The sequence below is a fragment of the Haplochromis burtoni genome, unplaced genomic scaffold, assembly GCF_018398535.1.
Source record: "Haplochromis burtoni strain Fernald_Lab_line unplaced genomic scaffold, NCSU_Asbu1 Contig_4, whole genome shotgun sequence".
Classification (NCBI taxonomy): Eukaryota; Metazoa; Chordata; class Actinopteri; order Cichliformes; family Cichlidae; genus Haplochromis; species Haplochromis burtoni.
The window spans coordinates 5,612,264-5,637,367 of NW_024582365.1; the positions used below are offsets into that span (position 1 = coordinate 5,612,264).

The following is a 25,104-nucleotide window of genomic DNA, read 5'->3' on the forward strand; positions in this document are numbered from 1 at the left end:
AGACATGCCCACTTTTTTTCCCCAGTGGCCCGAATCCTCTTGCTTAAATGTACTCTTTACCATTATAGGGAAAATTGCACTGTTGAGGCACAAACAGTTACCTTACATTGGTTGAAAACAGAAGGACTTTGTCACATTTACAAGAATAAAGGTGATTAGTAGTAGTGCCAAAGTTTAGTTTTGCAGTTCGATGCTTTTCATTTGCAGCTTTATAATTTCTCACATCAATTCCTCTTTTGGTCTTGTCATAAGTGCTGTGGCAGGGTATTACTAAAGGTTAATACTTACCCTACTTTTGGATGAGGTCTGTGTAAGCACAGTAGTCCCGCCAACCTGTTGTAGGGACAGCCAATCAGAAGGAATTTGGAATAAAGGTAGGGAGGCTTTAAGGGGAGAGGATTTAACGTGTCTCCTTTTACACAGTGAATAAACCAAAGGGCTGGAAATTCCCAGTTTCAGGGACTCTAGCAGAGTCATGATCTAAAAATGCCATTAGTCCACTATAATATGTACAGGTAGCTACACCTATGCATGGGAAAAAAAGGGGTTTGTGGTATATTTTATGCTGGCAGGGGGCACAGAGAAGGTCAGATATGGCAGCAATGTGTGGCGCATTGCTCATCATTGGTAAGTGGTGGGTGGGGGAGGGCAATGCTGGCAGTCTTGGAGTAAGTCAGATAAACAGCTCTTCTTGTTCACTGGGAAGGGGGAAGGTTAAATCCTGGTGGCAGACAGCCAGCACCAGTGATGACACCAACTGTCACTGGCAGCCCCTCACTCCCTGCTGCTGTGCTAACTCCACTGTCTGTGTGTGTGTGTGTGTGTGTGTGTGTGTGTGTGTGTGTGTGTGTGTGTGTGTGTGTGTCCACTCGAGCATTGGTGTGTGAACTGAAGTGCTATTTCCTTTAGCGTGTGGTCATTTTTGATCCCCCGGAGTAAGGATGGGTAATGTGGTTGATAAGCGCAAGTGGAACAGCTGTTTAATGAATCCCCACAACTCTGTAGAACAGCTCATCTGAAGCATTTCATTCATGCTTCATATTTATTTATTTATTTGGTACTTTTCTTACTGGGCATTACTGTGCTTTGCTGTATGGCTACTGTGTTAGTAGTGTGTCAAATCATTTGTCCAGCACATTTGCTCAGACAACTTTGTTTACACTGTCTGCAGCTTATAGTAGAATACACATCATATGAGGATATAGAAAAAGTATTTCAAGGTAAAATGTGGATGGACAGAGCTAGGATAGTACGATGTGGAACACTTTGTAGAATGGTAACTTGATAAAGTTATTTTTAGACACAGCTCAAACTTGTTAAAACAAACAAACTAAATTATTGCCTGTCCCTGCTTTTTAGTGTGTATTAACTGACTGTATTAGTCTGTCTGCTACTTCAGTTTTGTCTCCAGGTAAAGGCTATAGTCGTCACTCTTCTGTTGTTCATACTGAGCACATAGTCAGGCGAAACACTCTCCTGCTCTCTCTGCTTTCTCTCCCATTAATCACAACCTTATTAGACGCTGTACCACTTCCGTTCTGCCACCCACTCCTCTATCCTCAGCTTCTTTATCATTATTAATCACCTGCATTCAGTGGTCAAGCAGATCTGTAGTCTGTGATGATTGGCTGTGCTAGACAGTGGGCGGGGCCCTCGCTGATGCATCATACACAGTACCAGCACAGCAGAAAAGCTCCTCTCTTGCCCTCCCCCTTCCTCTACCTCTCACTCTGCCTTTCATACATACGCCAGAGCACAGACTGCAGCAGAACGCAGGACCAGAAGGATTTTCCTTCTCATACTGGAACAGTCGAGAAACCAGTGGGACAGAGGTACAGTTAGCCAGTGAGGAGGAAAAAGACATTATTCATAGAGGATCCACTGAGGAGTACCTGCTTTTAAGCTGCCAAAGTGAGTGGTTGTCCCTTTGCGTTCATCCCCACTGTGTATGTGTGTCCATGCGTGTGAGTTTACTGCAGAAGCAGCAGCAGCACTGCAGATGCCACGATCAGGGACTCTGCTCATCCCTCTTTCCCCTCCCCCCATTCTCCTCCTCCTCATCTCCTCTTCTTCTGTTAGAGCATCCATTAAACAAGCAGGGACTTTTCCCATTTCTGAGTGCGCATTGATTGTGTATGTTGCATGTGTTTGTGAGAGAGCTGAATCGGTCCGGCCACACCTGGACGCAGCAACTGCAGGGGGACTCGGAGTGCGCTTGATTTTCCTTGCCTCATGACTAATGTGTGCTCTTGTGAGGTACAAATCAAGCTCACCACTGGTAGTTTTTGAACTGTTTCCAAATGATCCCCTTTCTGCAGGTTTGCATCTGGCTCTCAGAAGCACTTCTGTGGACTCCCTGGTGCATCCATCCCTCTTTTGGGGCTGCCCCACTCCCTCCCCCTCAGCCTTACTTAAGTATAGGATGACAAGCTGTGCGCCCCTGTGCTGAGGAGGCGGGCAGCAGTATGGGCACTGTGCTGAACGGCATCCCCACCACCATCCCCTTCGCCACCAATCTGCCACCATCACGCTGCCCCACCAAGACGGGCACTCCCCCAGGCCCCGCTGATGGGCGAAGACACTGACTCCACCCCAGCTCTCAACCACCACGGCTTCCTCCCCGACCACAACTATGTGACTGAAGGTAAGAAGATGACACAGGAAGCTGTATGTGTCTGTTCTTTGTATTGAAGTATTTCCTTCAGGCAAGTGTGTATCTATGTATTGAACTTTTGGAGTGTGAGTAAGACAGAGTGCGTGACAAAACTAGCTCAGGGCAGCTTCCTAAGCTTCTATAAGCTCTGTGTTAATTATTGTTCAGACAGGAGCTGCCCTAGTCACCAAAACATTCTTTGTCGCAAAATTATATCATCTAAGGCAACTTTTCCCCTCCTCTCACACTATTTCCTTTTCCCCACCCGGCACTTTTCATTCATTATTTTGTTTATGCTACTTTGTGTTACACAGCTATTTTGTCACACCGCAGGGAGGAATTGATCTGGCCCATGCCAGAGTGTCTTCACTTTTGTCTCCAGTTGTGTTTGTGTGTCAGAGAATTTTCCAGAAAAACGAGGCATAAAAATTCCACCACACTGTTTTTGTACTTGCATTGCATGTCGGCTCTTGTATGTGACGCGCGTGTTCTCCCTGTTTGCTCCCCCACTCTTCTATATAATTGGCTCAGGTGTCAGATTGAATACATGATCTAAGGCAGGGGGTATATTGACAAACCCAGCAGCCTACAAAACTGTACAAACCACTGAATTTCTTTGGTTTCTTTATAAAGCATAAAGGAGATGGATTATGACCGTGGATAACCACGTTCTACTTATCTTATTACCACCACTAATCTTACCTGCATGCTGGCTTTACCTGTCTGCTTTCCTGCCTCGTCTGTCTGTTTCTTACACTCAGCTCATTGTTCGCTACGCGCCTTAGACCTGAACAGCGGATTATCATTTTGGGGTCATGAACGTGTTGCGAGCTTATTTGTGATCCTCCTATCACTGTAGAAAGGGAATTATGCTTCCTCTGTGTGTGCTGTGGCATAATTTCCCCTTGCACAGAAGCACATGCTGTAGTCAGGGGAGACTGTAGTGCTGCCTGTTGATTGTGCAAATACTCTTGTGTGTATTCAACACACCACTGAAGATTACATTTGTGCATGTCTTTGTCTGTATGTGAAGGTGTGCTTTTCTGTTTCTTCTTACATATACTGTGTTTCCATTAGTAAATTGTTTCAGGAAAAAGGTTTTTAGTAAGTGACTGGTAAAAGAAAAAGAAAAATTAGCCTTAATACCCCTTAATACCTCTCGACACCCATCCATTATTGCTATAGTAACAGCCAGCAATGCTAAACATGCTGCTTTTCATGCTTGGCCAGAGTGATTGGCAGATCATCTCCACCCACCAATAATGGCAGTATTAATTATTCCACACACACAGGAAGTATTCAGGACTGAATTGCTGATGAGCTCACACCAAGGTGGACACTGCTCAACACTGTTGGTGTGACGGGCCGTGCAGCACATTGTGAGCTTTAATGGAGAGGACGTTCAGGAGTTCCCCAGATGATCAACAAATATTTCTTCTGTCGCAAAAAAACAAAAAACAATAAATCTGGGAATCCACTCCAACTCCCTCCACCTTTCGTCCATGTTCACCCCATCCCCCTTCCGCCTCCCCATTTCCACCTGCCCCTTTTTCCCCCGTCTGGTCTCTAATGCAACACACAGCATTGTCGGGTGCTGAAGTGGCACAATTGCCTAACAATTATCCAACAGTGCTCTAAAGACTGCTCAAACACAGTACGCGTGTCTGAGGGAAAACCGAGCTTGGTATAGACACACAGAAGGAGATGGTACATGTGATTTTTATTCGTGGGTTTATTTTGCTGTCTCCTGTGTGTGTGCCTGTATGTGTGTGTTTCCATCTTTCTTTCTTTTCTTTTTCCTGTGTTTACATTTATATTCGTGTGTGTGCATCTTTTTGTTAGTTCAGGTTTGAATTTGTGTGGATGTGTGTCTGCAAGTGTTGTGTCTATGTGTGTAAATGTGTGTCTGTAGATCTTCTAGTGGGGATTCCCCTCCCCTGTAACTCCTACAGGGGAGGGATGCTTAAACTCCCTCTTCCTTGCAGTCCCTCCTCTCTTGAATTACATACATTGCTTACTCCCCATCGTCCACAAACTTCCCTTGCCTTCAAAAGTATCTCATTTGGTTCAATGAATCGAGTAACAAATTCAAATTTTTGTCATTTTTTAATTAACCCCATTATTATCCTATGCCTCTATATGTAAGAGTGCCCATTATTAATTATTATTATTTACTCGAGCAGAAATTGAAAATAGAAAAATCACTAAATGGTCATATAACAATTCCACATGTATCTCTAAAAATGAAAACTGTGTTACACTGAATATCTTTGGATGTTTGCCCTGTTTAGTAACTTGTAATGGGGAGATTTGATTATGTTCCACATTATATGTCATTAAAGACTATTCTAAGGCAAGTTCTGAGTCATTAAAGTAATTGGTCACGAGGGAAAATGTGACCGAGTAGCCTTTCCCTGGGCCATGCACACTAATGATTACCTGGAAAGCTAAATGAAAGTGAATAAACAATACATGCTTAAGACTTTGTCCCATTAGCTTCCTGTGTTCATCCTTCATGTGTTGCTAGCTTTTCCCACCAAACCCAATATGTTATTCTGTGATCATGAATACACCACCAGCTGATTTTCTTTGGTGAGTACTCATGACCAAGTGTGGTAATGTAGTAACTCAGTCCCTACCCTTAACCCCGCCTTCAACCCCCTTTGCTGCCCTGGTCCTTTTTCCTTCTTATTTTCCTTCCTTCCTCACCCTCTGCTTCCCTGTTGCCCTCCTCCCTTCCTTCCCCCCTCCGTCCATCCTTGCTCCTCTTGCAGGGCTGCTCCTGGCTATAGCCTGAAGAGCTCCGCCCCATCCTGTCCACCCCTCTCCACCCTGGAGTCCTCCCCCAGGATGTTGAGCCCCATCCAGGTCCTGTGCTCCGACATCACTACCCTTTCTCTGGAGCCTGAGCCTTTTGCTTCTTACACTGAAGGTGTGTGCTCTATCCTCTTCTATCCCGAAGGTCATATCTATGTCACACAAATGTGCCACATGACCCCAGTGTGAGATGTGAGAGTTGTATGTGTGCACATCTGTGTGCTAATGGCTCCATGTGAGAGTGTGTGAGTGTTTGAAAGAAGTGTGTGCGTGTGTGTGTGAAGGAGTAGTTTGAGTCAAGTGCATTTCCATGTGAGTCTGACTGTTATAAATATCTTAAACATCACTTTGTCTCTGTCTGTCTGCCTCATCCTTTTTTGTGTGCCACTATTTTTATATCCAGCTCTTTATTTTTATCTCAGTCTGCCTGCTCGGATTGTATGTATGATTGATTTCTTTAAATAGTTTGACCAGATGACACCCCGCCTCCTTCAAAGCATTGCTATCTTAAAAGCATTGCTATCTTTCTTCTATTTTATACTGAGGGAGAAAACACACGGGCACTTCACATCCATGAAAACGAGCACACACGGAATAAAATCAAATCTGTGTAGACATTCACACAAAGGCCTGGAAATGCATTTTTTTCCCATTCTCATTTCATTCCATCACCTTTATTAATGTGTCGTCTGTAAAATGTCTGAAAGTTGTGAAAAAAGCTTTGAATTTATTGGAGAATTGCTTGGTTTACTTGACAAGCAATCCATATAATTGCTTTGCTTTGTGAAACACTACAGACAACAGTTACATTTAATTTCCAAGAAGATAAAATCAGTGAATTTTCTGCATTTTGTGCAAAAGAAATTTAGGATTGACTGATCTATTAATGCAAATAAATGTAGAAGGCCAGAGGAATGCATTAAAAGGCAATTCTGTTTGTTTTAAAAAAAAAATATGAAGGATTAATTTTTCAACATTTATGAGCTGTCGGAACATATTCTGAGTTTTCAATATCACTGGGGTCAGACGGGGTGTAAACATACTAAGCCTCTCATCTTTTTTTCATGCTAGTCTCACAAATCTGCCGAAAAATAGATTTTTTTACAATCAAAAATGAATCACAAGCAGCTTTGAGAACACGTGTAGTCAGAAGAAGCTCCTGCAGCTTGGTAAAACCGGATTACAAGTGTATAGTCTACAGGCGCAGCAGCTCGCTTGTTTTGTAATTCTAATTGTTTATATCTATAACCATTAGGCTCACACCAGCTCCTCTATTCTGCTGATATTTGTGCAGAGAAATGGCAGACTCCCTGCTGTGCTGGGCTTAAATCACTCCTCTCCACACATGTGCATTTCTAACAAACACATGCGCCAGTTCTTCTTCCCAGATAACTCCAAAACTGCAGGACAGGGATCAATTTGCCATCTCCCTCCGGCAGGCTCTCCCCTCCTCCTCCCTCACTCCCTCCAACCCGTCTATTTCTCTACAGGGTAATTGAGTACACACACTTGTGCACACGTATGCAGGAAATGCGTGGTGCTTGAGCTACAGCTCACACACACACACACACACACACACACACACACACACACACACACACACACACACACACACACACACACACACACAGATGCATCTCCTGCTGAGTGGTGGCTTGTCCCTGCTTTTAAGGAGCGTATGTTTTTGGCTTGGCTCTAATGGTCCGTGTTTACCCAGACCTAAGATATCTATAATTGGACCTGTAGGATGTCTGCTTCCCTTTCTGCCCCCACACCCCCCAAAACAGGAATTCTGCCTCCCTGTGTTTTTACCTCCACCCTGATCTGCATCTTCGAACTGACAATTAAATTAACTGACTGATCACTTCAGTTCTATCTGTCAGCTATTTTCACTGCTAATGTTGTGAGAAAACTGTGACATCTAAAAAATATTTGCTTTGTTCAACCAGCATCCCAAAAATTCAAGCCATACAATTAATAACAGTTAATTTTGTATTTACTATGCTGTGATTTTTAAGGCACTGCTGTCCGTAAACACTACAGTGTTTGTGTATTTGGTGTTCATACCCTGTGCCTGTTTTATATCTTTCTGTATCATTGGGTTCATTCATGTTTGTGTGTATTTTTGTGCTGTATGTGTGAGCGCATGCACTTGCAGTCACAGTGTGTTCCTTCAGCTTCTGCAGTGTGGCAATGAGTCAGACTGCTGATGCTAATGGACAGTCTGTGGGAGAGACAGACTGAGGAAGCTTGCTGCACTGTAGCACACTTATCCACAAGACAAAAACCTACAGCTTCACAATGGCACACACATTGCCTTTACACACAAGTGAACTGGACAGCAATACTTCTTGGGAGAGAACCACAGTGATCATGATGGTAGTTATCTCTGCAGTTGTTGCTTAGATTCTTATTAGGTGTTTTTCTCCTCTATTAAAAAGAGTGAAAGACACAGATGGGTGTGTGTTTTGTGTGTGTGCACAAAAAGGAAACAGAGGAACAAAAAGACCAGAAGAGGATCCAGGTTGAGAACAGACTGAGGCTGAGCCAGGAGAGAGTGTGTGCTCCATATTTTATTCAGCTATACTGTGTGCCGCTCCTGTGGTTTTGCTTAGCTTAGCTCTTTCTGACTGTGACCTGACTGGAGACACAGTTGTCTGTATGCATCCAGCCTCTCACTCACGCACGGAGCATTAAGCTCACACATTTTCTTTGCCTTATTTTATGCACATGTGCATGTAAAGCCCCTCTGGTGCACATATGCGCGTTTGTGAATTGGACTGCATACACAGGGGTCTGCATGTCTGTGTGCATCCCTTAATTATCTGCCTATCCTCAATTAGGATCACAGCGTCTGCTTCATCTCCTGGTATTAATTTAGCAACATTTGTTAGTGGACAGAACTAGAGCAGCATAATTATTTTACCACGCTCCTTCTTCCTGTGAGGGTTGGATTGCTGAATCCCACTTCCTCCTTCACCAGATTCCATATATGGCTAACCTTTACCAGCACCGTCTCCACTGGTTGGCTCTGCTTGTTACTATGGCAACCGCTACACACTGGAGGAGCCCCACCACCACCACTATCACCACCGCTGCCTCAGCTTCCTAGTCCTTTCCCTTCACCATCCTTTCCATTTTACCACCACCAGCATCACCACTTCTTGTGCACACTAGGCAGCAGAGTGCTGTGGGGGAGGGATGAGAGAGGGAGAGAGGAAGAGAGGTGAATGTGCAGAGACAACCAAGAAGAAACTGAGACAGAGAAATGGGGCAAAGAGAGAGATTGGCAAACAGGAGATTAGAGATGACAAAAGAACATGTGGGTTGAAAGGGAATGAGAGAGAGCCTAACATTGAGGGGGAAATTGTCACCGAATAACAAGAAAGGTTCTGCAGCATCTGAGAGATCAAGAAAGTGTGTGTAATAAAGAAAGATGACTGAAGTAAAGAAAGAGGTAAGAAGTGATACACAGAATGTATGAGGGTGAATGAGGTTGTGTTGTCGTGGAGATTGAAGAGCAGTCCCCGCCTTTCCTCATCATAAAATCTCTCTTTCTCAAGGCCACAACAAAATAGGCAAGGCTACAGCTTTGAATCACTCCGACTCAATAAATACACTCTCCAAGCTCTATTTTTATTACAGCAAAGCTTAGTAAGAGCCATGTTCTTTTCTACCAACACCATGTGCTGTATAGAGAAATCCAGTAGACGCTGCAATGCCTTGTTGTTATTTTTGTGGTCAGCAGTGAATTTTCAGTTGCAGTTTCAGGGTTTTTATCATGATTATTTCCATACTCGGTCAGTGTGTATGTTTAGGTCAGCAGCCCAGTGCGATGCACAAGTTAAACAGTGTTATGTGGGACAGAAACCGAGATTATTGTTGAGATAACTGGAGAAGTGTTTGTTAATGCATTAAATGTCTGGCTGTTGTCAGCAGTATAAATCATCATCTACCTCTTCATCATCTTCTGTGGGGTCATCACAGTGTTTCATCTGCTTCCGTCTCGCCCTATCCCTAGCAGCACCATCTATCACAACAAGCCTCTGCATGTCCTTCTTGACTGCATCCATGACTCTTCTCTTGTTTCCTTCTGCCTGGCCTCTTGCTTTGTTGCCAAGCTGCTAACCTGAGCTATCCCTCTGATATATTCATTTCTATTATTGTCGGCTACTCCAAATGAAACTGAGAATGTTTTCTACTCTGCCACCGCTTGGGCTCCTGTATTTTTGTCAGTGCCAAACCACACATCGTTGCAGGTCTCACTACCGTCTTGTAAACCTTCTGTTTCTCTCTCACTGCTATATTTCTGTCACAAATCACCACATGTCTCCACCCACTCCACCCTACCTGCAAACTGTTCTTTACCTCTATTGTGCTCTATTCATTGCTTCCGATGGTTTTTAAACTTTACTACCTCTGCCTCTTGCAGTATCTCTCTCTCTAATTCACACCTATGTATTCTGTCTCGCTTCTACTGACTTCCATCCATCTTTTCTCCAGTACATATCTCCACCTCTTTAGGTTCTCTTCCACCTGCCCCCTACTCTTAGCAAAGGGCTAACGCCTGCAGTAAGATTAATTTAGTAAAAAGAAAAACCATGATGGCAAATGTAAAAACAAATGAAAACAGCCTACATCAGCACATCTAGCACTCCATAGTCATTTGTTACTTATTTTTTGTTCTTTAGATTAAAAAGAAAACAATTTGTGGGTTCGTGAGAGGTAATATGTTGGAACTGTTTCTCGTTCAGCTGCAGTAAGTTTGTTGATTTGCTATTTGTTGAACTTCACACTATCCTAAGTGAGGTTTATGTTACTTCCCGAATAAAGGACTATAACAAAACAAATGATAATAGAGTAAAATATATATATATATATTTTTAAATGTGTCTGTTCACAATGGCATTCGTGATCTTGGAGGAATAGTACTATAACTTAGCCAAGCTTCCTGCCGGGTCAGTTACATACCTTCTCATCACTCATCATTTTTACCAAACCTTACAGTTTAATCTATCCGAAAGAGGTTTAAGCACAGATACTTTCAAGCAGCTTTGTCTCTAAATCTATTGTATGTTTACAACTAAATCTCCAATCTGCTGCACAAAGGCAGAGGTGAAAGGAGGACAAGTGAACGGAGGAACAGGGAGCAGATTACATGCAAAGCTGAACCACACACAGGTCCCGCTCACACGCTCTTCTTTTGACGACACAACTGTGCGCTTGTCCGTTTCATGTTTTGTGTATTGTGTTATACAGAATGGACCACGTAAAGCACTGAGTCACCGCACTAAATGCTAAGTGGATAATAATGTGCCGATATTTCAGCGCTGTAAATGAGCCATTGGGTTATTGTTTAGGGAGCGATGGGAGCTGTGAGGTAAATATACAAATGAATGTTATATGAAATTAGCGATTAAAACTCACTGTGTCGTGACTTTAAACACGCAGTTGTTTATGCCCTTAATAGAGACCAAGGAGTACGCATTCACCCCAGCATAAAAACATGAACCCGAGTGACTCTGTAGTCTTGTACGTCATTGTGTATGTATCCTAGTGGAACACAGAAAGCACCTGTGCCTACTGTGAAACAGCTGTGTGTGCGGTTGATTTCCTTTGTTTTCATGTACTTGCATGTTCTTTATAAAGCTCATTCTTAAACTTCAAGCACAGTTATGCAACAGTTATCAAATATTGTCTCATTCCAAACATGAATTTGCATATTTTAATCCACTTACATGTTAATCCACTGACTGTTGATTTGGTTTAATAATTTAGTGCGAGATGAACATTATACAGATGAATGATGATGTGCGGCTAATGGCTACTCCTTCTCTCTCTTTCACTGTCATTTCCACTCTCATACTGCACATCTCCTTCTCTTCTTCTCTCTCTTTCTGCATTCATCTTTGTCTTTATACTTCCAGCTGATATAATCTCCACTGTTGAGTTTAACCACACTGGAGAGCTCCTGGCCACGGGAGACAAAGGGGGCCGTGTGGTCATCTTTCAGAGGGAACCTGAGGTACTTACACATGCGCACCACACCAACCCTGACACACTTGCACTCATGCAGCACGTTCAGATATAACATTTTTCATTTGAGCTGTAAGGGCAGCAATGAATGCACTTGGTTCCCCTCCAGCTACACTCTATATTGGTTGATAAATACTTGATGTCCCTGCTGTGTCAGAGAGTGTGTCATTATAGCTGTGCGGAGTCCATGCCAAGCAGTTTCTGATTAACATCGAGGTGATGGAACATGCACATCTTTCACTTTCATCTACCTTTTTTTCTCTTTCATTTCCTTTTCTTTTCATAGAGCAAGACTGAGCCCTTCTCCCAGGGAGAGTACAATGTCTACAGCACCTTTCAGAGCCATGAGCCCGAATTCGACTATCTTAAGAGTCTGGAGATTGAGGAGAAGATCAATAAGATTCGATGGCTGCCTCAGCAGAACGCTGCACACTTCCTGCTTTCCACCAATGGTGAGAGCTTCCTGCATACACACCCTGGAGAAAACTGGAAGCTGATGTGATTGATATTTTCTACATTTGCTGTGAACCACTTTAAATGATTGCTTTTTCTGAAGGCATTATCTAAGAGCATGTTTCTGAGATACTGTTGCTTCTCCCTTACCCTTTTACACCTGAGCACTGCCAGACTGTATCTTATTAAAATAGTACCTGTCTTCTTAAAAAAATTAATGAGTGTGACCCACTTTAAAGCTCCAAACAGCTTTAATGGCAAGGCCTCCTAAAACTACTATATGTTGCGTGTCACTTCTTTTTGATTTGCCATTGGAGGTCTTCCATTTCACAGGCTCTCCTGTATTGTTGTAAAGATGCTATGCTCTCTCAAAGTCAAAATTTTGCCTCCCAATTACCACTTGAAGATAAATTTGAATTTGCCCCAATGTTCCTTACCCAATGAGGTTTTTAGGATTGTGGCGCTGTTACTGATTGAACTGAAAAAAAAAAGCCTTTGGCTTAAGGAGTTAACATGTTTGTGTGGGTGAGGAACGTCTCGTAATTAAGATCTTAAGTCAGAAGCAGATTTTCCCTTGCCTAATCGCAGACGAGTTTCTGTTTGTGTTGCAACTCTTCTCTGTAGTACATTAGGATGTGAGGTTACACTCTCATTTTATGGCTGGAATACCGGTACTTATTTTAGTTTATATTTACCCTGAGAACCTGAGTATTGATTTTTTTAAAGTACTTTATCATTTATAATTGAAGGCATGAAATATGTAGGACCTGCCTCAGCAGCTGAGTAGCAAACATGCTGACATGTTTGTTGTTGCTATTTTCTCAGTATAATACAAAGAGTCCACGCTTCCTTACCAACCTGACTGTGTGATAAATTAGTACATAATATAAATGTTTGTATTTTATTTTTTTTTATTACGAAACAAAAACAGTTTACTGTAAGTTTTAATGATTGTAGCTTTGATTGTGATGAAATCCCATATTGGTCTCTGGGATTGTTTTTAATCACATCTAGGTAGAGTCTCTTATTATCAAAGCATTTCAACAAGCACCTTTATCTGATTATTTAATGGCCCTGTTATCCGTTTTCCAGATAAGACCATTAAATTGTGGAAGGTGAGTGAAAGAGACAAACGGCCAGAAGGATACAACCTGAAGGATGAAGAGGGTCGAATCAAGGATATCTCCACAGTCACCTCTCTACAGGTATCTATCTATCTATCTATCTATCTATCTATCTATCTATCTATCTATCTATCTATCTATCTATCTATCTATCTATCTATCTATCTATCTATCTATCTATCTATCTTATCTCATCTATCTATCTATCTATCTATCTATCTATCTATCTATCTATCTATCTATCTATCATATCTATCTATCTATCTATCTATCTATCTATCTATCTATCTATCTATCTATCTATCTATCTATCTATCTATCTATCTATCTATCTATCTATCTATCTATCTATCTCAGGTTAGGAAATAAAACTGGGTCAGTGAGTACAGATGTGTTTGCATGTGTAAAAATGGGTCACTGGCACAAGGAACATGCGAGTATGTGTGAGCCTGTGGGGGTGGTGAAATCCTCTTTTTGTATCCTTCACTACAGCGCAGAGAGAAACCGTCTACACTGGATCTTAATTAATTAAAAGCTTCAGTGTTTCTATCAGCAGTAAACTCTTAATAAGAGTAACTCACCGTGCTTCCATATGTCTGGTTATAATGCACCTCTGTCCTTTTGGAGGAGAACCAATGTTAGTGATTCTAACACTGTGCAGTATGCAGAAAAAGAAGCCATAAATTTAAAACTAACCATGCAATATTGTGCAGCCCCCTTTTGTGTGGGTGAATTTGTTAAATGTAAGCATGTGTCAACAAACAGTTTTTTAAAATGAAGCTAAATGAGTGAAGGACCGAATGAGCACTTGGACTTGCTAAAGTTTCACTCCTGAGAGTTGCTCCTTTATTATTGATGTCAAAGGAAGTAATGCATTAAATATTAACTATGATACAATTAAATTATTTCAGTTTATTCCACTCTGTATATCTTCTACTTCTTTCATTTCATTCAGAATAAATGTTAAACTGTTCTTTCTTTGGGGCTTTCCAGGTGCCGGTGTTGAAGCCCATGGACCTGATGGTGGAGGTAACTCCTCGGCGAGTCTTTGCCAATGCCCACACCTACCACATCAACTCCATCTCTGTCAACTCTGACTATGAGACCTACATGTCAGCGGATGACCTTAGAATCAACCTTTGGCATCTGGACATCACTGACCGTAGCTTCAGTATCCTTCATGGTTCGAAGCACTCGTGCACAAAGACTGGAGGAGATGAAGACAAACACTTATGTGTGTACGCACATAAAGCAGGCATATATTTGTCAAAGCCCAGGGACTGCAATAATGAATGCATACATTAATGCATGCATACTCAACAATCAATTCCTGCCCACACAAAGCAACAAGCTCTGCAAATCCCACTTTGTTGTATGAAGATATGCACAAAGACACACACAGTGCTGGGGGAGGGGAGTATTATTCTTGAGGAGTGAAAATGTATCTTAATGAATAATTCAGTGGCTGCATAAATATTTCAGCCCTTTTCTGAGTTCTAATCCAGCTCAATAGGACACAGTACAGTCGCATCCCTGACCCAGACAGGATTTATAATATTACAATTTATGTGAATATGGAATTAGTTTTCTCCCAACAATCCCCTCTAGATATATTTATATTGGTTTGCTTTATTCCTGCTGTGAATTATTGATATAGTGTTGACTATGTATACATTTATATAAACTTTTGTTTATATTTTGTTTGTAGATTATTGGCCTGTGTGTGTTTCCATATTATTTTAATCAGTTTAATTATTTTCTCATTGAGTCAGTTAGGGAGTTAAATTAATAAAAGGATGAATGAATGCATAAATAAATGAATTAATTATGTGCAGTCTATAAAGCGCAGGGCTGAAGAAGCTGGCTCTTTGAGAGTTTTCCTCAGCTGTGGCGCTCTCCATCAGACATTGTGGACATCAAGCCAGCCAACATGGAGGATCTGACAGAGGTGATCACAGCGGCTGAGTTTCATCCCCACCACTGTAACTTGTTTGTCTATAGCAGCAGTAAAGGCACGCTGCGCCTCTGTGACATGAGAGAAGCAGCACTGTGTGACAAGCACTCTAAATGTGAGTAAAACGTGCTGAGAGGAATGATGGACACGCGCATGTTGCATGTTTATAGTTTTTACAGCAAAGATTAGAAAAGATCTAAGCTTTTAGATAAGTATGCTAACCCTTCAAGCAGGCCAAAATTCAACAACAGCTGTATTTTTTTCTTAAATGGAATGGACCGGTACTCAGAGTTTGTCTACTCTATTTGAGCAGTCAAAGTCCATTTATGGATTCACACACATTCAAGCACAAACACTTCTTTTTCTGTGCCCTAGCATTCACATGCTCGCACTGATGGATCAGAGGCACCTTGGGGTTCAGTATATTGCCCAAGGATGCTTCGACAAGCAGACTAGAGTAAACAACCATTTCGCTGCTCTAACTCCTGAGCAGCAGGTGCTCCAAACTAGCAGCGAGGAATGGCAGTGCTTTTTTCTGTAAGCTGGGTTTATCTCTATCCTCTGATTTTTCTTCTAAATTTTTAAAATTGAGGTTTGCATTTGTGGTATTGAGTGGAATTCCTTGATAACTCTTGTGTGCATTTTTTATTGCTTTGGTATTCCCAGACTTTTACTTTACCACAAATTGTTAAAGTTTTTAGGCATTTTGAGCATGTTAGTTCAAAGTGCTGCTGTGCCCAATTTTAAGCTTTACTCATCTACAGCCGGCAAAACTTAAGGTACAATAATACTAAACGAATGGCCTAAAAGATAAATTGTAAGAATTATGATTTCCCCACATTGTAGAAGTATGATTTATCACTTCTGGACCTTTTCTACTCTGTGTAATAATTTTTAGTTCTACCTCAGAACAGGGCTAGTTGCTCCATAAATCTGTCGTCCTTAAGGGGCAACAATTCAAGTCATGGCACTATATTTCTTGTATTTACGTTTTCTCTCAATCACTTTGGTTCATTTCTCAGAACATCGAGTCATTTGTGCATTATAAAAGCAATGTCATTCTTTTAAATAATTTTTTGACGCATTAAACGTGTAAAAGGTTACGTACTACTTCTTTCTGTCTCACTTCCCAAAACATCCCGGCAGTAGTTCACTGTGCAAGTCAACACATGGAAGACGGTTGCAGCATTTGTCACAATATGTGATGTGAATGAGAATTTTTCAGGCCACAAATTCTTCACATCACAGCAGATGTCATGCAAACGACTGTACATAGCCTCTGCAGGCGTCTGCTCTGATTTTTTTTATTGTCTTTTTGGCTTTGAGCTACAAAACAATCTCATCTTTTTCTTTTCTGTTGGTGACGTCGACAAAACCATTTTAGTTCATACACCAAAAATGTAAATGTTAATCCCGACTAGTCTCATACATGCAGTATTGTGTCAACTTGTTGTTTGGAAACTGATGTATGCCTTAGAAAAATCCCTGTCACTGAATCTTAGCCACGCTTTCCTCGACTGCTTGCGGTATGTTGTCATATATTGACAACATGGCTGCAAAATTTGACTAAAAGAGTGAAATGTTCATTGACATTTTGGTCATAAATAATACTTATGGGACTGTGAGCCAAGCTTTCCTGCCTGTCTTTTCTTTGTTTCCCACTTTTTGTTCCTGTTGTAATGCTTCATCCATTCAGTTTACAGCTTTGATCATGAGTCACTGCTGCAGTGTTCCTGCACAAGCTGTGCTCAGCAAGCAGCTAGATCTTTCATTTTATTTTTCATATTCAGTGTTTAGAGGAACTTTAATAGAGCTCTTTGACATTTGCTAATGTTTATACACTGATGTATTCAGACAGCAACACCTCTACAGAAAGATACAGAAGCCGTGTCCGTGGTCTCTGTCTCATAAATGGCACTTAACATAATGAGTCATCTGAGAGATTTATCTCTGTACACGAGATAAAAGCACACATACCCAACTGTGTTTCTGCCTTTCATCTTGCTTAACGGCACTCGCTGACCTCTCCTTCTCTCGCCTTTTTGTCTCCCTCCCACTCGCCAGTGTTTGAGGAGCCCGAGGACCCCAGCGCCCGCTCTTTCTTCTCCGAGATTATCTCCTCTGTGTCGGACGTCAAGTTCAGCCACAGCGGTCGATACCTGCTCACCAGAGACTACCTGACTGCCAAAGTCTGGGATCTCAACATGGAGAGCAAGCCCCTAGAGACATACCAGGTGTGTGACTGGCGATGTGTGGAAAAACATGAGGCAGTGTCACAATAAATGACAAGAAACACCAGGATGAATATAATATATTGTATTCTGTCTTACTCAGCTACCATGATGAAAAATGGATAGATCAAGGTTAAGGAGCTCCCAGGGGTCAGGGATCCTTGCAGGTCACAAATAATACAATTGACAATTGGTGTTCTATAACTTTAAGCTCTTTTATTTTATTTGTAGGAGATTTAAAGAACACACTGAACAAAGGAGAAACATTACATATGCACAGCAGGTTCCTTGATTAGCTTTAAGGCTATGAAAACAATCTGCTATGGACTTTGCACAGTTGCAAGAGAGGGGAGGGGGAAGACATGCAGCAAATGCTCTGGGATGGATTCAGCCTGGTGAGCTTTACTGGCACCCCATTTCTTTTTTGCACATCTTAACCTTACTCTGGACTGATATGTGCAAAACTCTCTACATCATCAAGGCATCAAATGGGGAAAATTCCTCTTTTTTTTTTCATTACTTAGGTAATATTAAAAAAACAAAAAAAGAAGGGAAGGGGAAAAAAGGCCTGAACCTGTTATTGTAGTGGGTGGTGTTACTAAGAAACCCAGCACCAAACTATCAACTGTCATCATTACCACTGACCAAATCCCAGTTGTGTTGTCCAAATGGCAAGGTGACTAACGGTTTACTGAAAGAGGGCATTGTCGTTATGGAAGAAATACAAGATCGGAGAACGAAATGAGTCATGAGCGTAAGATTGTCTCTTACAATCACAGTACTAACAGATGATTCGATTTTTTCCCAAACCTTTTAAGGATAATTGAGAGAAAATGCACTTCCCCTCACTGATGCAGAATCCTCACGACGTTTTTTAATGTAAGATCGTAATCTCTTTGTATGTCAAAGAAATGAATAAACCCAAATTAAAACCGTAAATTATCAGTATGTTGTGTATGCGGGAGTTAATTTACAGGGGCTTAAAAATGCTGTGTTGATATACACATGAAATAATAAGCTTTTTAATATTTACGCATGCTATTATTTACACATACATGCTCAATTTTTCTCCTGTGTCACTTCTAAGTGGCCACGCTAGCTTCTGGTTATGCATTTATAGGCACTAAAACTATTTATCAGCTCCTTTTTTTTCCAGTATGTGTTTAGTATTCCTGCCTCAGGCCTGTGGGTGAACATGCGTGTTTGTGTATGTGTTCCTGCCTGACGTGTGAGGGCCTGTGAGGCGGCCAGGAGTGGGAGGCTGAGACGCACTGGAGCTATTTATAGGATCCCGAGCCTCCACTCATAAAGTAAAGCGTGAAGGAGGGATACCTTCCACAGTGGCTGACACCTAGATCTGCAATGCAGCAGAGAAAGGGGGGAAGGAGGGACAAAAGGGGTGAGGAATTGGGAGGGAGTATGAAGATGGTGTGATGTGAGGAGGAGAGATGATGAGAGTAAAGAGAGTAAATGGTAGGATTAGAGAGAAGGATTGCAGAGGATGCAGCGTACGGTGGCCTCTGAAAATATCTGCATTCAGGTATAAATATGTATAAAAACATGGTCAGGTCTTCATCTAAGTCACAGATATGGACTCTATTTTAACTATAATAATAATCCTGCTCTAGTTTTTGTTCAATACTTTATTTAAACACTCGGTGTTGTTTGGAAAAAGTATTCCAGCTGCTATGCTAACAGCAGAGTTGATTGGAGTCAGGAGTTAACAGCAGCATCAGCTGATGGAAATCATGCCTTTTAGAAAAGACATGTTAGAATTTATTGAGGTTAATTTAATTCCATAGTTAGCTGGGCAGACCCAGACAGCTCAAGGCTGAAAGGAATCGGTGAAGCTGGTCTGTTTCATGATGCTATGGAGAACTGAGCCCACAGAAGGAAATCAAAGGAAAACCTCCAGAGAGACACCTCTTTCTTTGTATTTGAAATTTATTAAAGGACAACTTGAAACTGTATGGCACTGCTGGGAAAGTGGTGTTTGGATTGATCACACCATTTGGGAAGAACACACAGCACAAAGGGGCATTGTATAACGATCACAAAAACATGAGCCCAAAGTGTGTAGAGTAGAAAAAGCATTGTGATTTGAACCTGCTTCGACATCTTCCAGTCGAAATCTGTCAGGGAAGACTATTGTCAGAGCGTGGTGTCTGTGCTTTGAGCCTATCACTCCACACAAATAATGATACACATGAAAAGTGAGTACATATTCCTCTGGAGCCTAAAGGTGGATGCAGGGATTGTGGAGGGGTTGAAATGGCAAGCATTGATGCAGGCCAATAGCGGGATGGACTTGTCAAGGGAGAAATTTATAACTTAAATAGACCATCAAACCAGGAGGGTATCTTGTTATGTGAGGAGAGTGATGCATGTTAGGTGTGCATGACGAGGCACACCTGGAATTGTCTGCCTGAGCTTGCAAGCTTCACTCCATGTTATCTTTCAGTTTTCCTGTTGTTTGAGGTTCTATTATTTTATTGCTCCAGCACTAGCATTAGCAATTTCATTTTTGTGTATATTTTGTTAGATAGAAAAAGATCAGATTGTATTTCATGACAAATTAATGCAAGAAACGGAGTAATTCCAAATCCATCTGATGGGCGAAAGTGGGTGCTGGGTGGTGGTGGTGTGTGTGTGTGTGTGGGGGGGGGGGGGGGGTAAAGCTAAGCTACCTTATTATTTATTTATTTATGGATCTATTTTGTAAATTTACACCTGTACCCCCCCTGATCATGAAAAATGTGCACAAATTCATGAGGAATGAGGCGCCATGCTCTAAATCAGAAATCATGCGGACTGGGGGGGTGGAAAGAGGACTGTATATTCAGCTCAAGCTGACACGGTATCATTTTCCCCTGTGCAGAAAGACCCAAAGGGAAAAACAAAATTGTCACTGGTTTTGATGTACAACCGTGAGACGACCTCAGTTTGACTGTTTATTGATTGCAAGGTGGCTGCTGGCTGCTGACTTTATGCAAAATGTGGAAAGCGGGGTTGGGGGGGGCTCAATGGAGAGAACAGGACCTGGAGGAAGAGGAGGTGTAGATTTCATCTCCTTGCATCACTGGGCAGACACAGTGCTGACACAGGCAGGTCGAATAAAAGCACAAGGAAAAGCAGTTATAAGTCAGTGTATGTGTGCGTGTAAGAATATATGTGTGTCTCTATTATCGCACCCTTGGTAGGTGCGATTGTAGAGAGCTGGATGTTAATGGATTTAGTGATATGGAAAGGAGGGTAGATTAAAATGTACTCCTGGCCCTTGTATTGCTGAAGGTTGGTGTTGTGTCTTATTAGCGTTTCCTTCAGGGAGGATTGTGTTACAGCATGCCCATATTTAATGTGTTTTGGTTGTGCTGAGCTTGGTATGTGTGTTTGTGTGTCTTCTGCTCACTCTTCTATTTATAGTTTACGCTGAGAGTCGATACCTGGGAGTAATGCAGCTTTGAGATGGGCTCGATTGTAATCATATCTGTTTGTGTGTGTTCCTGCAGGTTCATGATTATCTCCGCAGCAAGTTGTGCTCTCTCTACGAGAACGACTGCATCTTTGACAAGTTTGAGTGTGCCTGGAACGGCTCCGACAGGTACCTGATGTTTGATGATGGATGTGTGTTTCCAGCTTACAGCCATCCATTAGTCATACCTGCTTACCTTAGAAATTATGTGATGAAAGCATGAAAACTGCCTTTAGAGTAACTGGATCTCTCCTATCCTCGTGCTCTGTACAGTGTTATCATGACCGGAGCCTACAACAACTTCTTCCGCATGTTCGACCGCAACACCAAGCGCGACGTCACCCTGGAGGCGTCACGGGAGAGCAGCAAACCCAGGGCCGTGCTGAAGCCGCGGAGGGTTTGCGCCGCGGGAGGAAAACGCCGGAAGGATGATATCAGTGTGGACAGCCTGGACTTCACCAAGAAGATCCTCCATACGGCTTGGCACCCGAACGAGAACATCATTGCCATCGCTGCCACTAACAATCTCTACATCTTCCAGGACAAACTCAACTCCGAGATGCATTAGTGAATGGATGTCAGCGGCAAAAACAAATGAGTTTACACCCAATAACACACAACTATGCCAGAATGTACACACTATCAGACATGCACACACACTGTCACACAACCAAGAGATGCCTAAAACGCATACCTACACACACAATCAGAACTCATACACAGCGTTTCACGTCCCTCCTTCACCTCCTCCTCAGCCTTCCAGAATTGCAAGGCCCTCGGCAGGGCTAGGAAGGGAACAGGCTGGATTACACAACGGATTATGGATTGCAAAATTGTCCGAACAGTGGATTTCCTGATTGTTAGCCTCTGGATTGATGGTTCGTTCGTTGCTGCAGCTCGGCTTCCTGAGGGGAGGGATCACACCCTCGGCCCCAGAGTGGAGAGACGTTTACATGTTCGTCTTCTTCTTTTTTTTAATTCTTCATGCTCTTTTACTTTTTTTCCACCTCCTCCTCCACCTCCTCTGCTCTCTGTATTTGTGTGCTCAAGCAAATCCTATTCTTATCCCTTGCCCACTGTTTTGTGTAACAAAAACCCTTTGTGGTTGTCTACCAGCGGCACTGATAAGAAATGGGGCATTTATATAACTGGCTGTTTGTTTTAAGATCAGATCATCATTTCAGATCAGCTTTCCCTCTTCTGTTTTATGTAACTTCTTTTTAAATGATGATGATGGTAATTAAAGAGGATGAGGTAAAGCGATTTGCGTGATGTACGAGGATGAACTTGGGACCCCCCTTCTCCCTAAGCCCACCAGACGCCTCTGAGCTCTCCCTGAATCAGGAGAGATGACCAAAAACTGGGCTGCGTTCAGCGACGTGAAACATTTACAGTCGTGCAGATAGAGAAGTTAACAGATACTATACCACCATGGCCTAACATGAGGACACGCGCTCATATATGGTCCACAGTGCGTTTCAGTAGTTCTTGTTTTCCCTGCTTAAACGGACCCGAACGTCTCTGATTTCTGCTTCTGGTCTGAGGCTGCTTTGTGTGCTACTCTGACATTAAACATGTTAAACTCAGATCAAGCAAAAATATTACTAAAAAGAAAAAAAATCTATAAAAGAAATAATTTCAGCAATCAAATGATAAATGCTGCATGTCAAACAGATTTAGCCTAGGTGTTTATAAATTGACTCACTGACTGGCTTGGCTGCCTTCGTAACCATTTTAGATCCAGCTTGTACAAAGGCTTCGGGGGCCCCCCGGGGGGCCCCTTGCAGCACGAGTAACCATAGATGACCGAGCTCCCTTACATTTATTTGTGTCTTCGGACGCTGAAGCATGTTTACCGGTGTTCGGTTCATACACTTAACACGTACTTTTCGAATGAAGCCGTCCACAAAATCAGTTTCTGCTCAGTGAAACTGCAAACTGAGAAGAATGGGGAATGTTTGTGATTAACATTAAAAGAAAAAAGACAAAAAAATCTAAGGGCCTAAATGGTGTCTGTATATATCAGCTCGGTTTTTGACATGTATGAGGTTTCGTTGTTTTTAAACAACCATAAACGGACTGCAGACTTGATCATCGGTACTGATGACTGCCTCCAAAGCTACAGCAAAGAGATGGTACTTTAATCTCTTCGGCCTTCCTCACTGATAACTTTGCTGATGTGTTTATTTTTTAGAAAACAGCAAATTCTTTTATCGGTCCTTTTTTGTTCATTTTGCTTTTTTCTGTCGGTTGTAGCCTACTCCACGTTCTTACCACACTAAGCCACATATTTTTGTGTTAATGTATGTTGATGACATCAAAATTGTCAAACGAACAGTTATAAATAATGTTAATATGTTTTTTTCTGAATAAAGATTTCAACGAAATTGCATCCAATGGGCGTATCATTGTGATTTTCATTACTGTTTAGTTAGGAAGCTCTTAACATTGCTTAACTGTTAATATGTACCCTTTATATGGCTTTTCAAGTTATGTAGTGTAAGGCGCCACCTTGTGTTATTATGCACTTATTACATGTGGATTTAAAATTGCTAAGGGATTTAATAATGAATGAATTTAATTGAAATAATTACCAAGTTTCATGATTCTGCACATTTTTTCTGTCTGGTTATCTTTCTTCTTCTATCTGCCTAAACTTGAGTTTAAAACCCCCACAATCATCTATTTTATGCTTTGATGACAGTTAATCTGAGCAAAATACATTTCTTCATAATTTAAAAATAACTTGTGTTAACGCTTCATAAATATCAGAAGTTTTTCTTTCAGTCTCTGCTGAAAATCTAATCATTTTGCGTGTTGTTCACTGTCTTCATTGTTCCAGTGTGAATTAAACTCTTCTTATTGGACACATTAACTTGTAGCAGGAAAGGCGCTAGCGTTAAATAATAATTTTAAATGGTTCTGCTCCTATCACAAAGTTGTTTTGCATTGAAAGTCGTGTCAGAATTTGGCGTAATTAAGATGAAAACATGGATCATGAACACTTTTGCTCAGTCATGGGAGTGTAATGATGTGGGGGATATTTTCTTGGAATACTTTGGGCCCTTCACTACAAAATTAATAGCATTTTATTTACAGAGTATTGTTGCTGACCACGTCCATCCCTTTATGCTCACCGTGTACCCGTCTTCTCTTGGCTTCTTCCAGCAGAATATCACACCATGTTCACTACCACGAACATGACAAAGTTCAAATCATCTCAAACTGGTTTGTTGAGCATGACAGTGAGTTCACTGTGAGAAAATCAGTGAGTTCCATCTTAGCACCTTTGGGATGTGGCGGATCAGGAGATCACATTATGGAGGTGCAGCTGGCAAATCTGCAGCATCTGTATGATGCTGTCATGTCAACATGAACCAAACTCTCTGAGGAATGTTCCCTGAATCTTGCTAAATTTGTGCCATGAAAAATTAAAGCAGTGCTGAAGGCAAAAGGGAGGTCCAGGGTACTAGCAAGATATGATTAATAAAGTGGCCAGTGAGTGTTTAATGCAAGAAAAATCCAATAAATTACATAAGGGCTAGGATCTTGTTTGAATGTGTCTAAAGATCAGTAAAATATATATGATTTTTTAATAAAACTGCAACACACACACACACACATTTGATTTCTTAAAATATTTATAGGACACAGTACAGAAAAAAGTAGTGACAACCTAACTTAAACCACATCATCACTCTGGGATCGCAAATGTTCAATATATTAAATCCCTGCACAGCAGAGATGACGACAAATACAGAGAAGACAGACATGAAGGTAAAGAAAGCCAAACCTGGTTAACTGTTCTGTAATAAATAAAAGCTCTGATGCAGCAGAGCTCTTAGAGACTTAATTTAGTCTAATTGCTCCCAAATAATTTGCTTCAGAAGGCACTTGAAATCTGTATGGACAAACTGTACGTTAAATAATTATAGGCAAAACATATCTATATGACAACCTTGCCTTCAACAGCGGTAGCTACACAACGATGCATGTGCACTTCAACAAGGCAAGTGCAGAAGATCAACACTGATGGTTTTGGCCACAAACAGTCACGACATACAGAAAGATTTGCAGATGTAGTGTTTGCATAGCATCCAGTAACAAATCAAAATTGTGTCATTACTATACTTAAGATGATTAGCTTAAACCGGATGAAATGTTTATAACAAGCTGAACACAGCGAGGTTTACATGATGTTTTTCCTCATGTGGCGTTTGGCAGTAAAGTACTTAAAAACCACATTGTTGCGTGCTTCTTGTTTTTTTAGCATTAACTGTTTCTTCGTTATATGTAGTCACGGATTTTGGCTCAAAAGCTCTAATGACACACAGACACACACACACACACACACAGACACACAC

General features: G+C 41.6%; 1 protein-coding gene across 2 annotated transcripts; it reads left to right on the top strand.

Annotated features, from left to right (window-relative positions):
• The first annotated feature begins 1,660 nt into the window (after positions 1–1,660).
• LOC102302175 (serine/threonine-protein phosphatase 2A 55 kDa regulatory subunit B gamma isoform) lies at positions 1,661–23,132 on the top strand. Of its 2 annotated transcripts, XM_042221900.1 has the most exons (11): positions 1,661–1,911; positions 2,319–2,644; positions 5,428–5,585; positions 11,398–11,495; positions 11,793–11,958; positions 13,052–13,164; positions 14,077–14,254; positions 14,988–15,152; positions 17,102–17,271; positions 20,778–20,869; positions 21,014–23,132. In XM_042221900.1, the coding sequence occupies exons 3-11, from the start codon at positions 5,504–5,506 to the stop codon at positions 21,306–21,308; spliced, it is 1,359 nt and encodes a 452-aa protein (XP_042077834.1). In that variant the 5' UTR covers positions 1,661–1,911; positions 2,319–2,644; positions 5,428–5,503; the 3' UTR covers positions 21,309–23,132. The 2 variants fall into 2 exon arrangements, with proteins under 2 accessions (XP_042077834.1, XP_005913538.1); XM_005913476.3 differs by lacking the exon at positions 5,428–5,585.
• Positions 23,133–25,104: the final 1,972 nt, after the last annotated feature.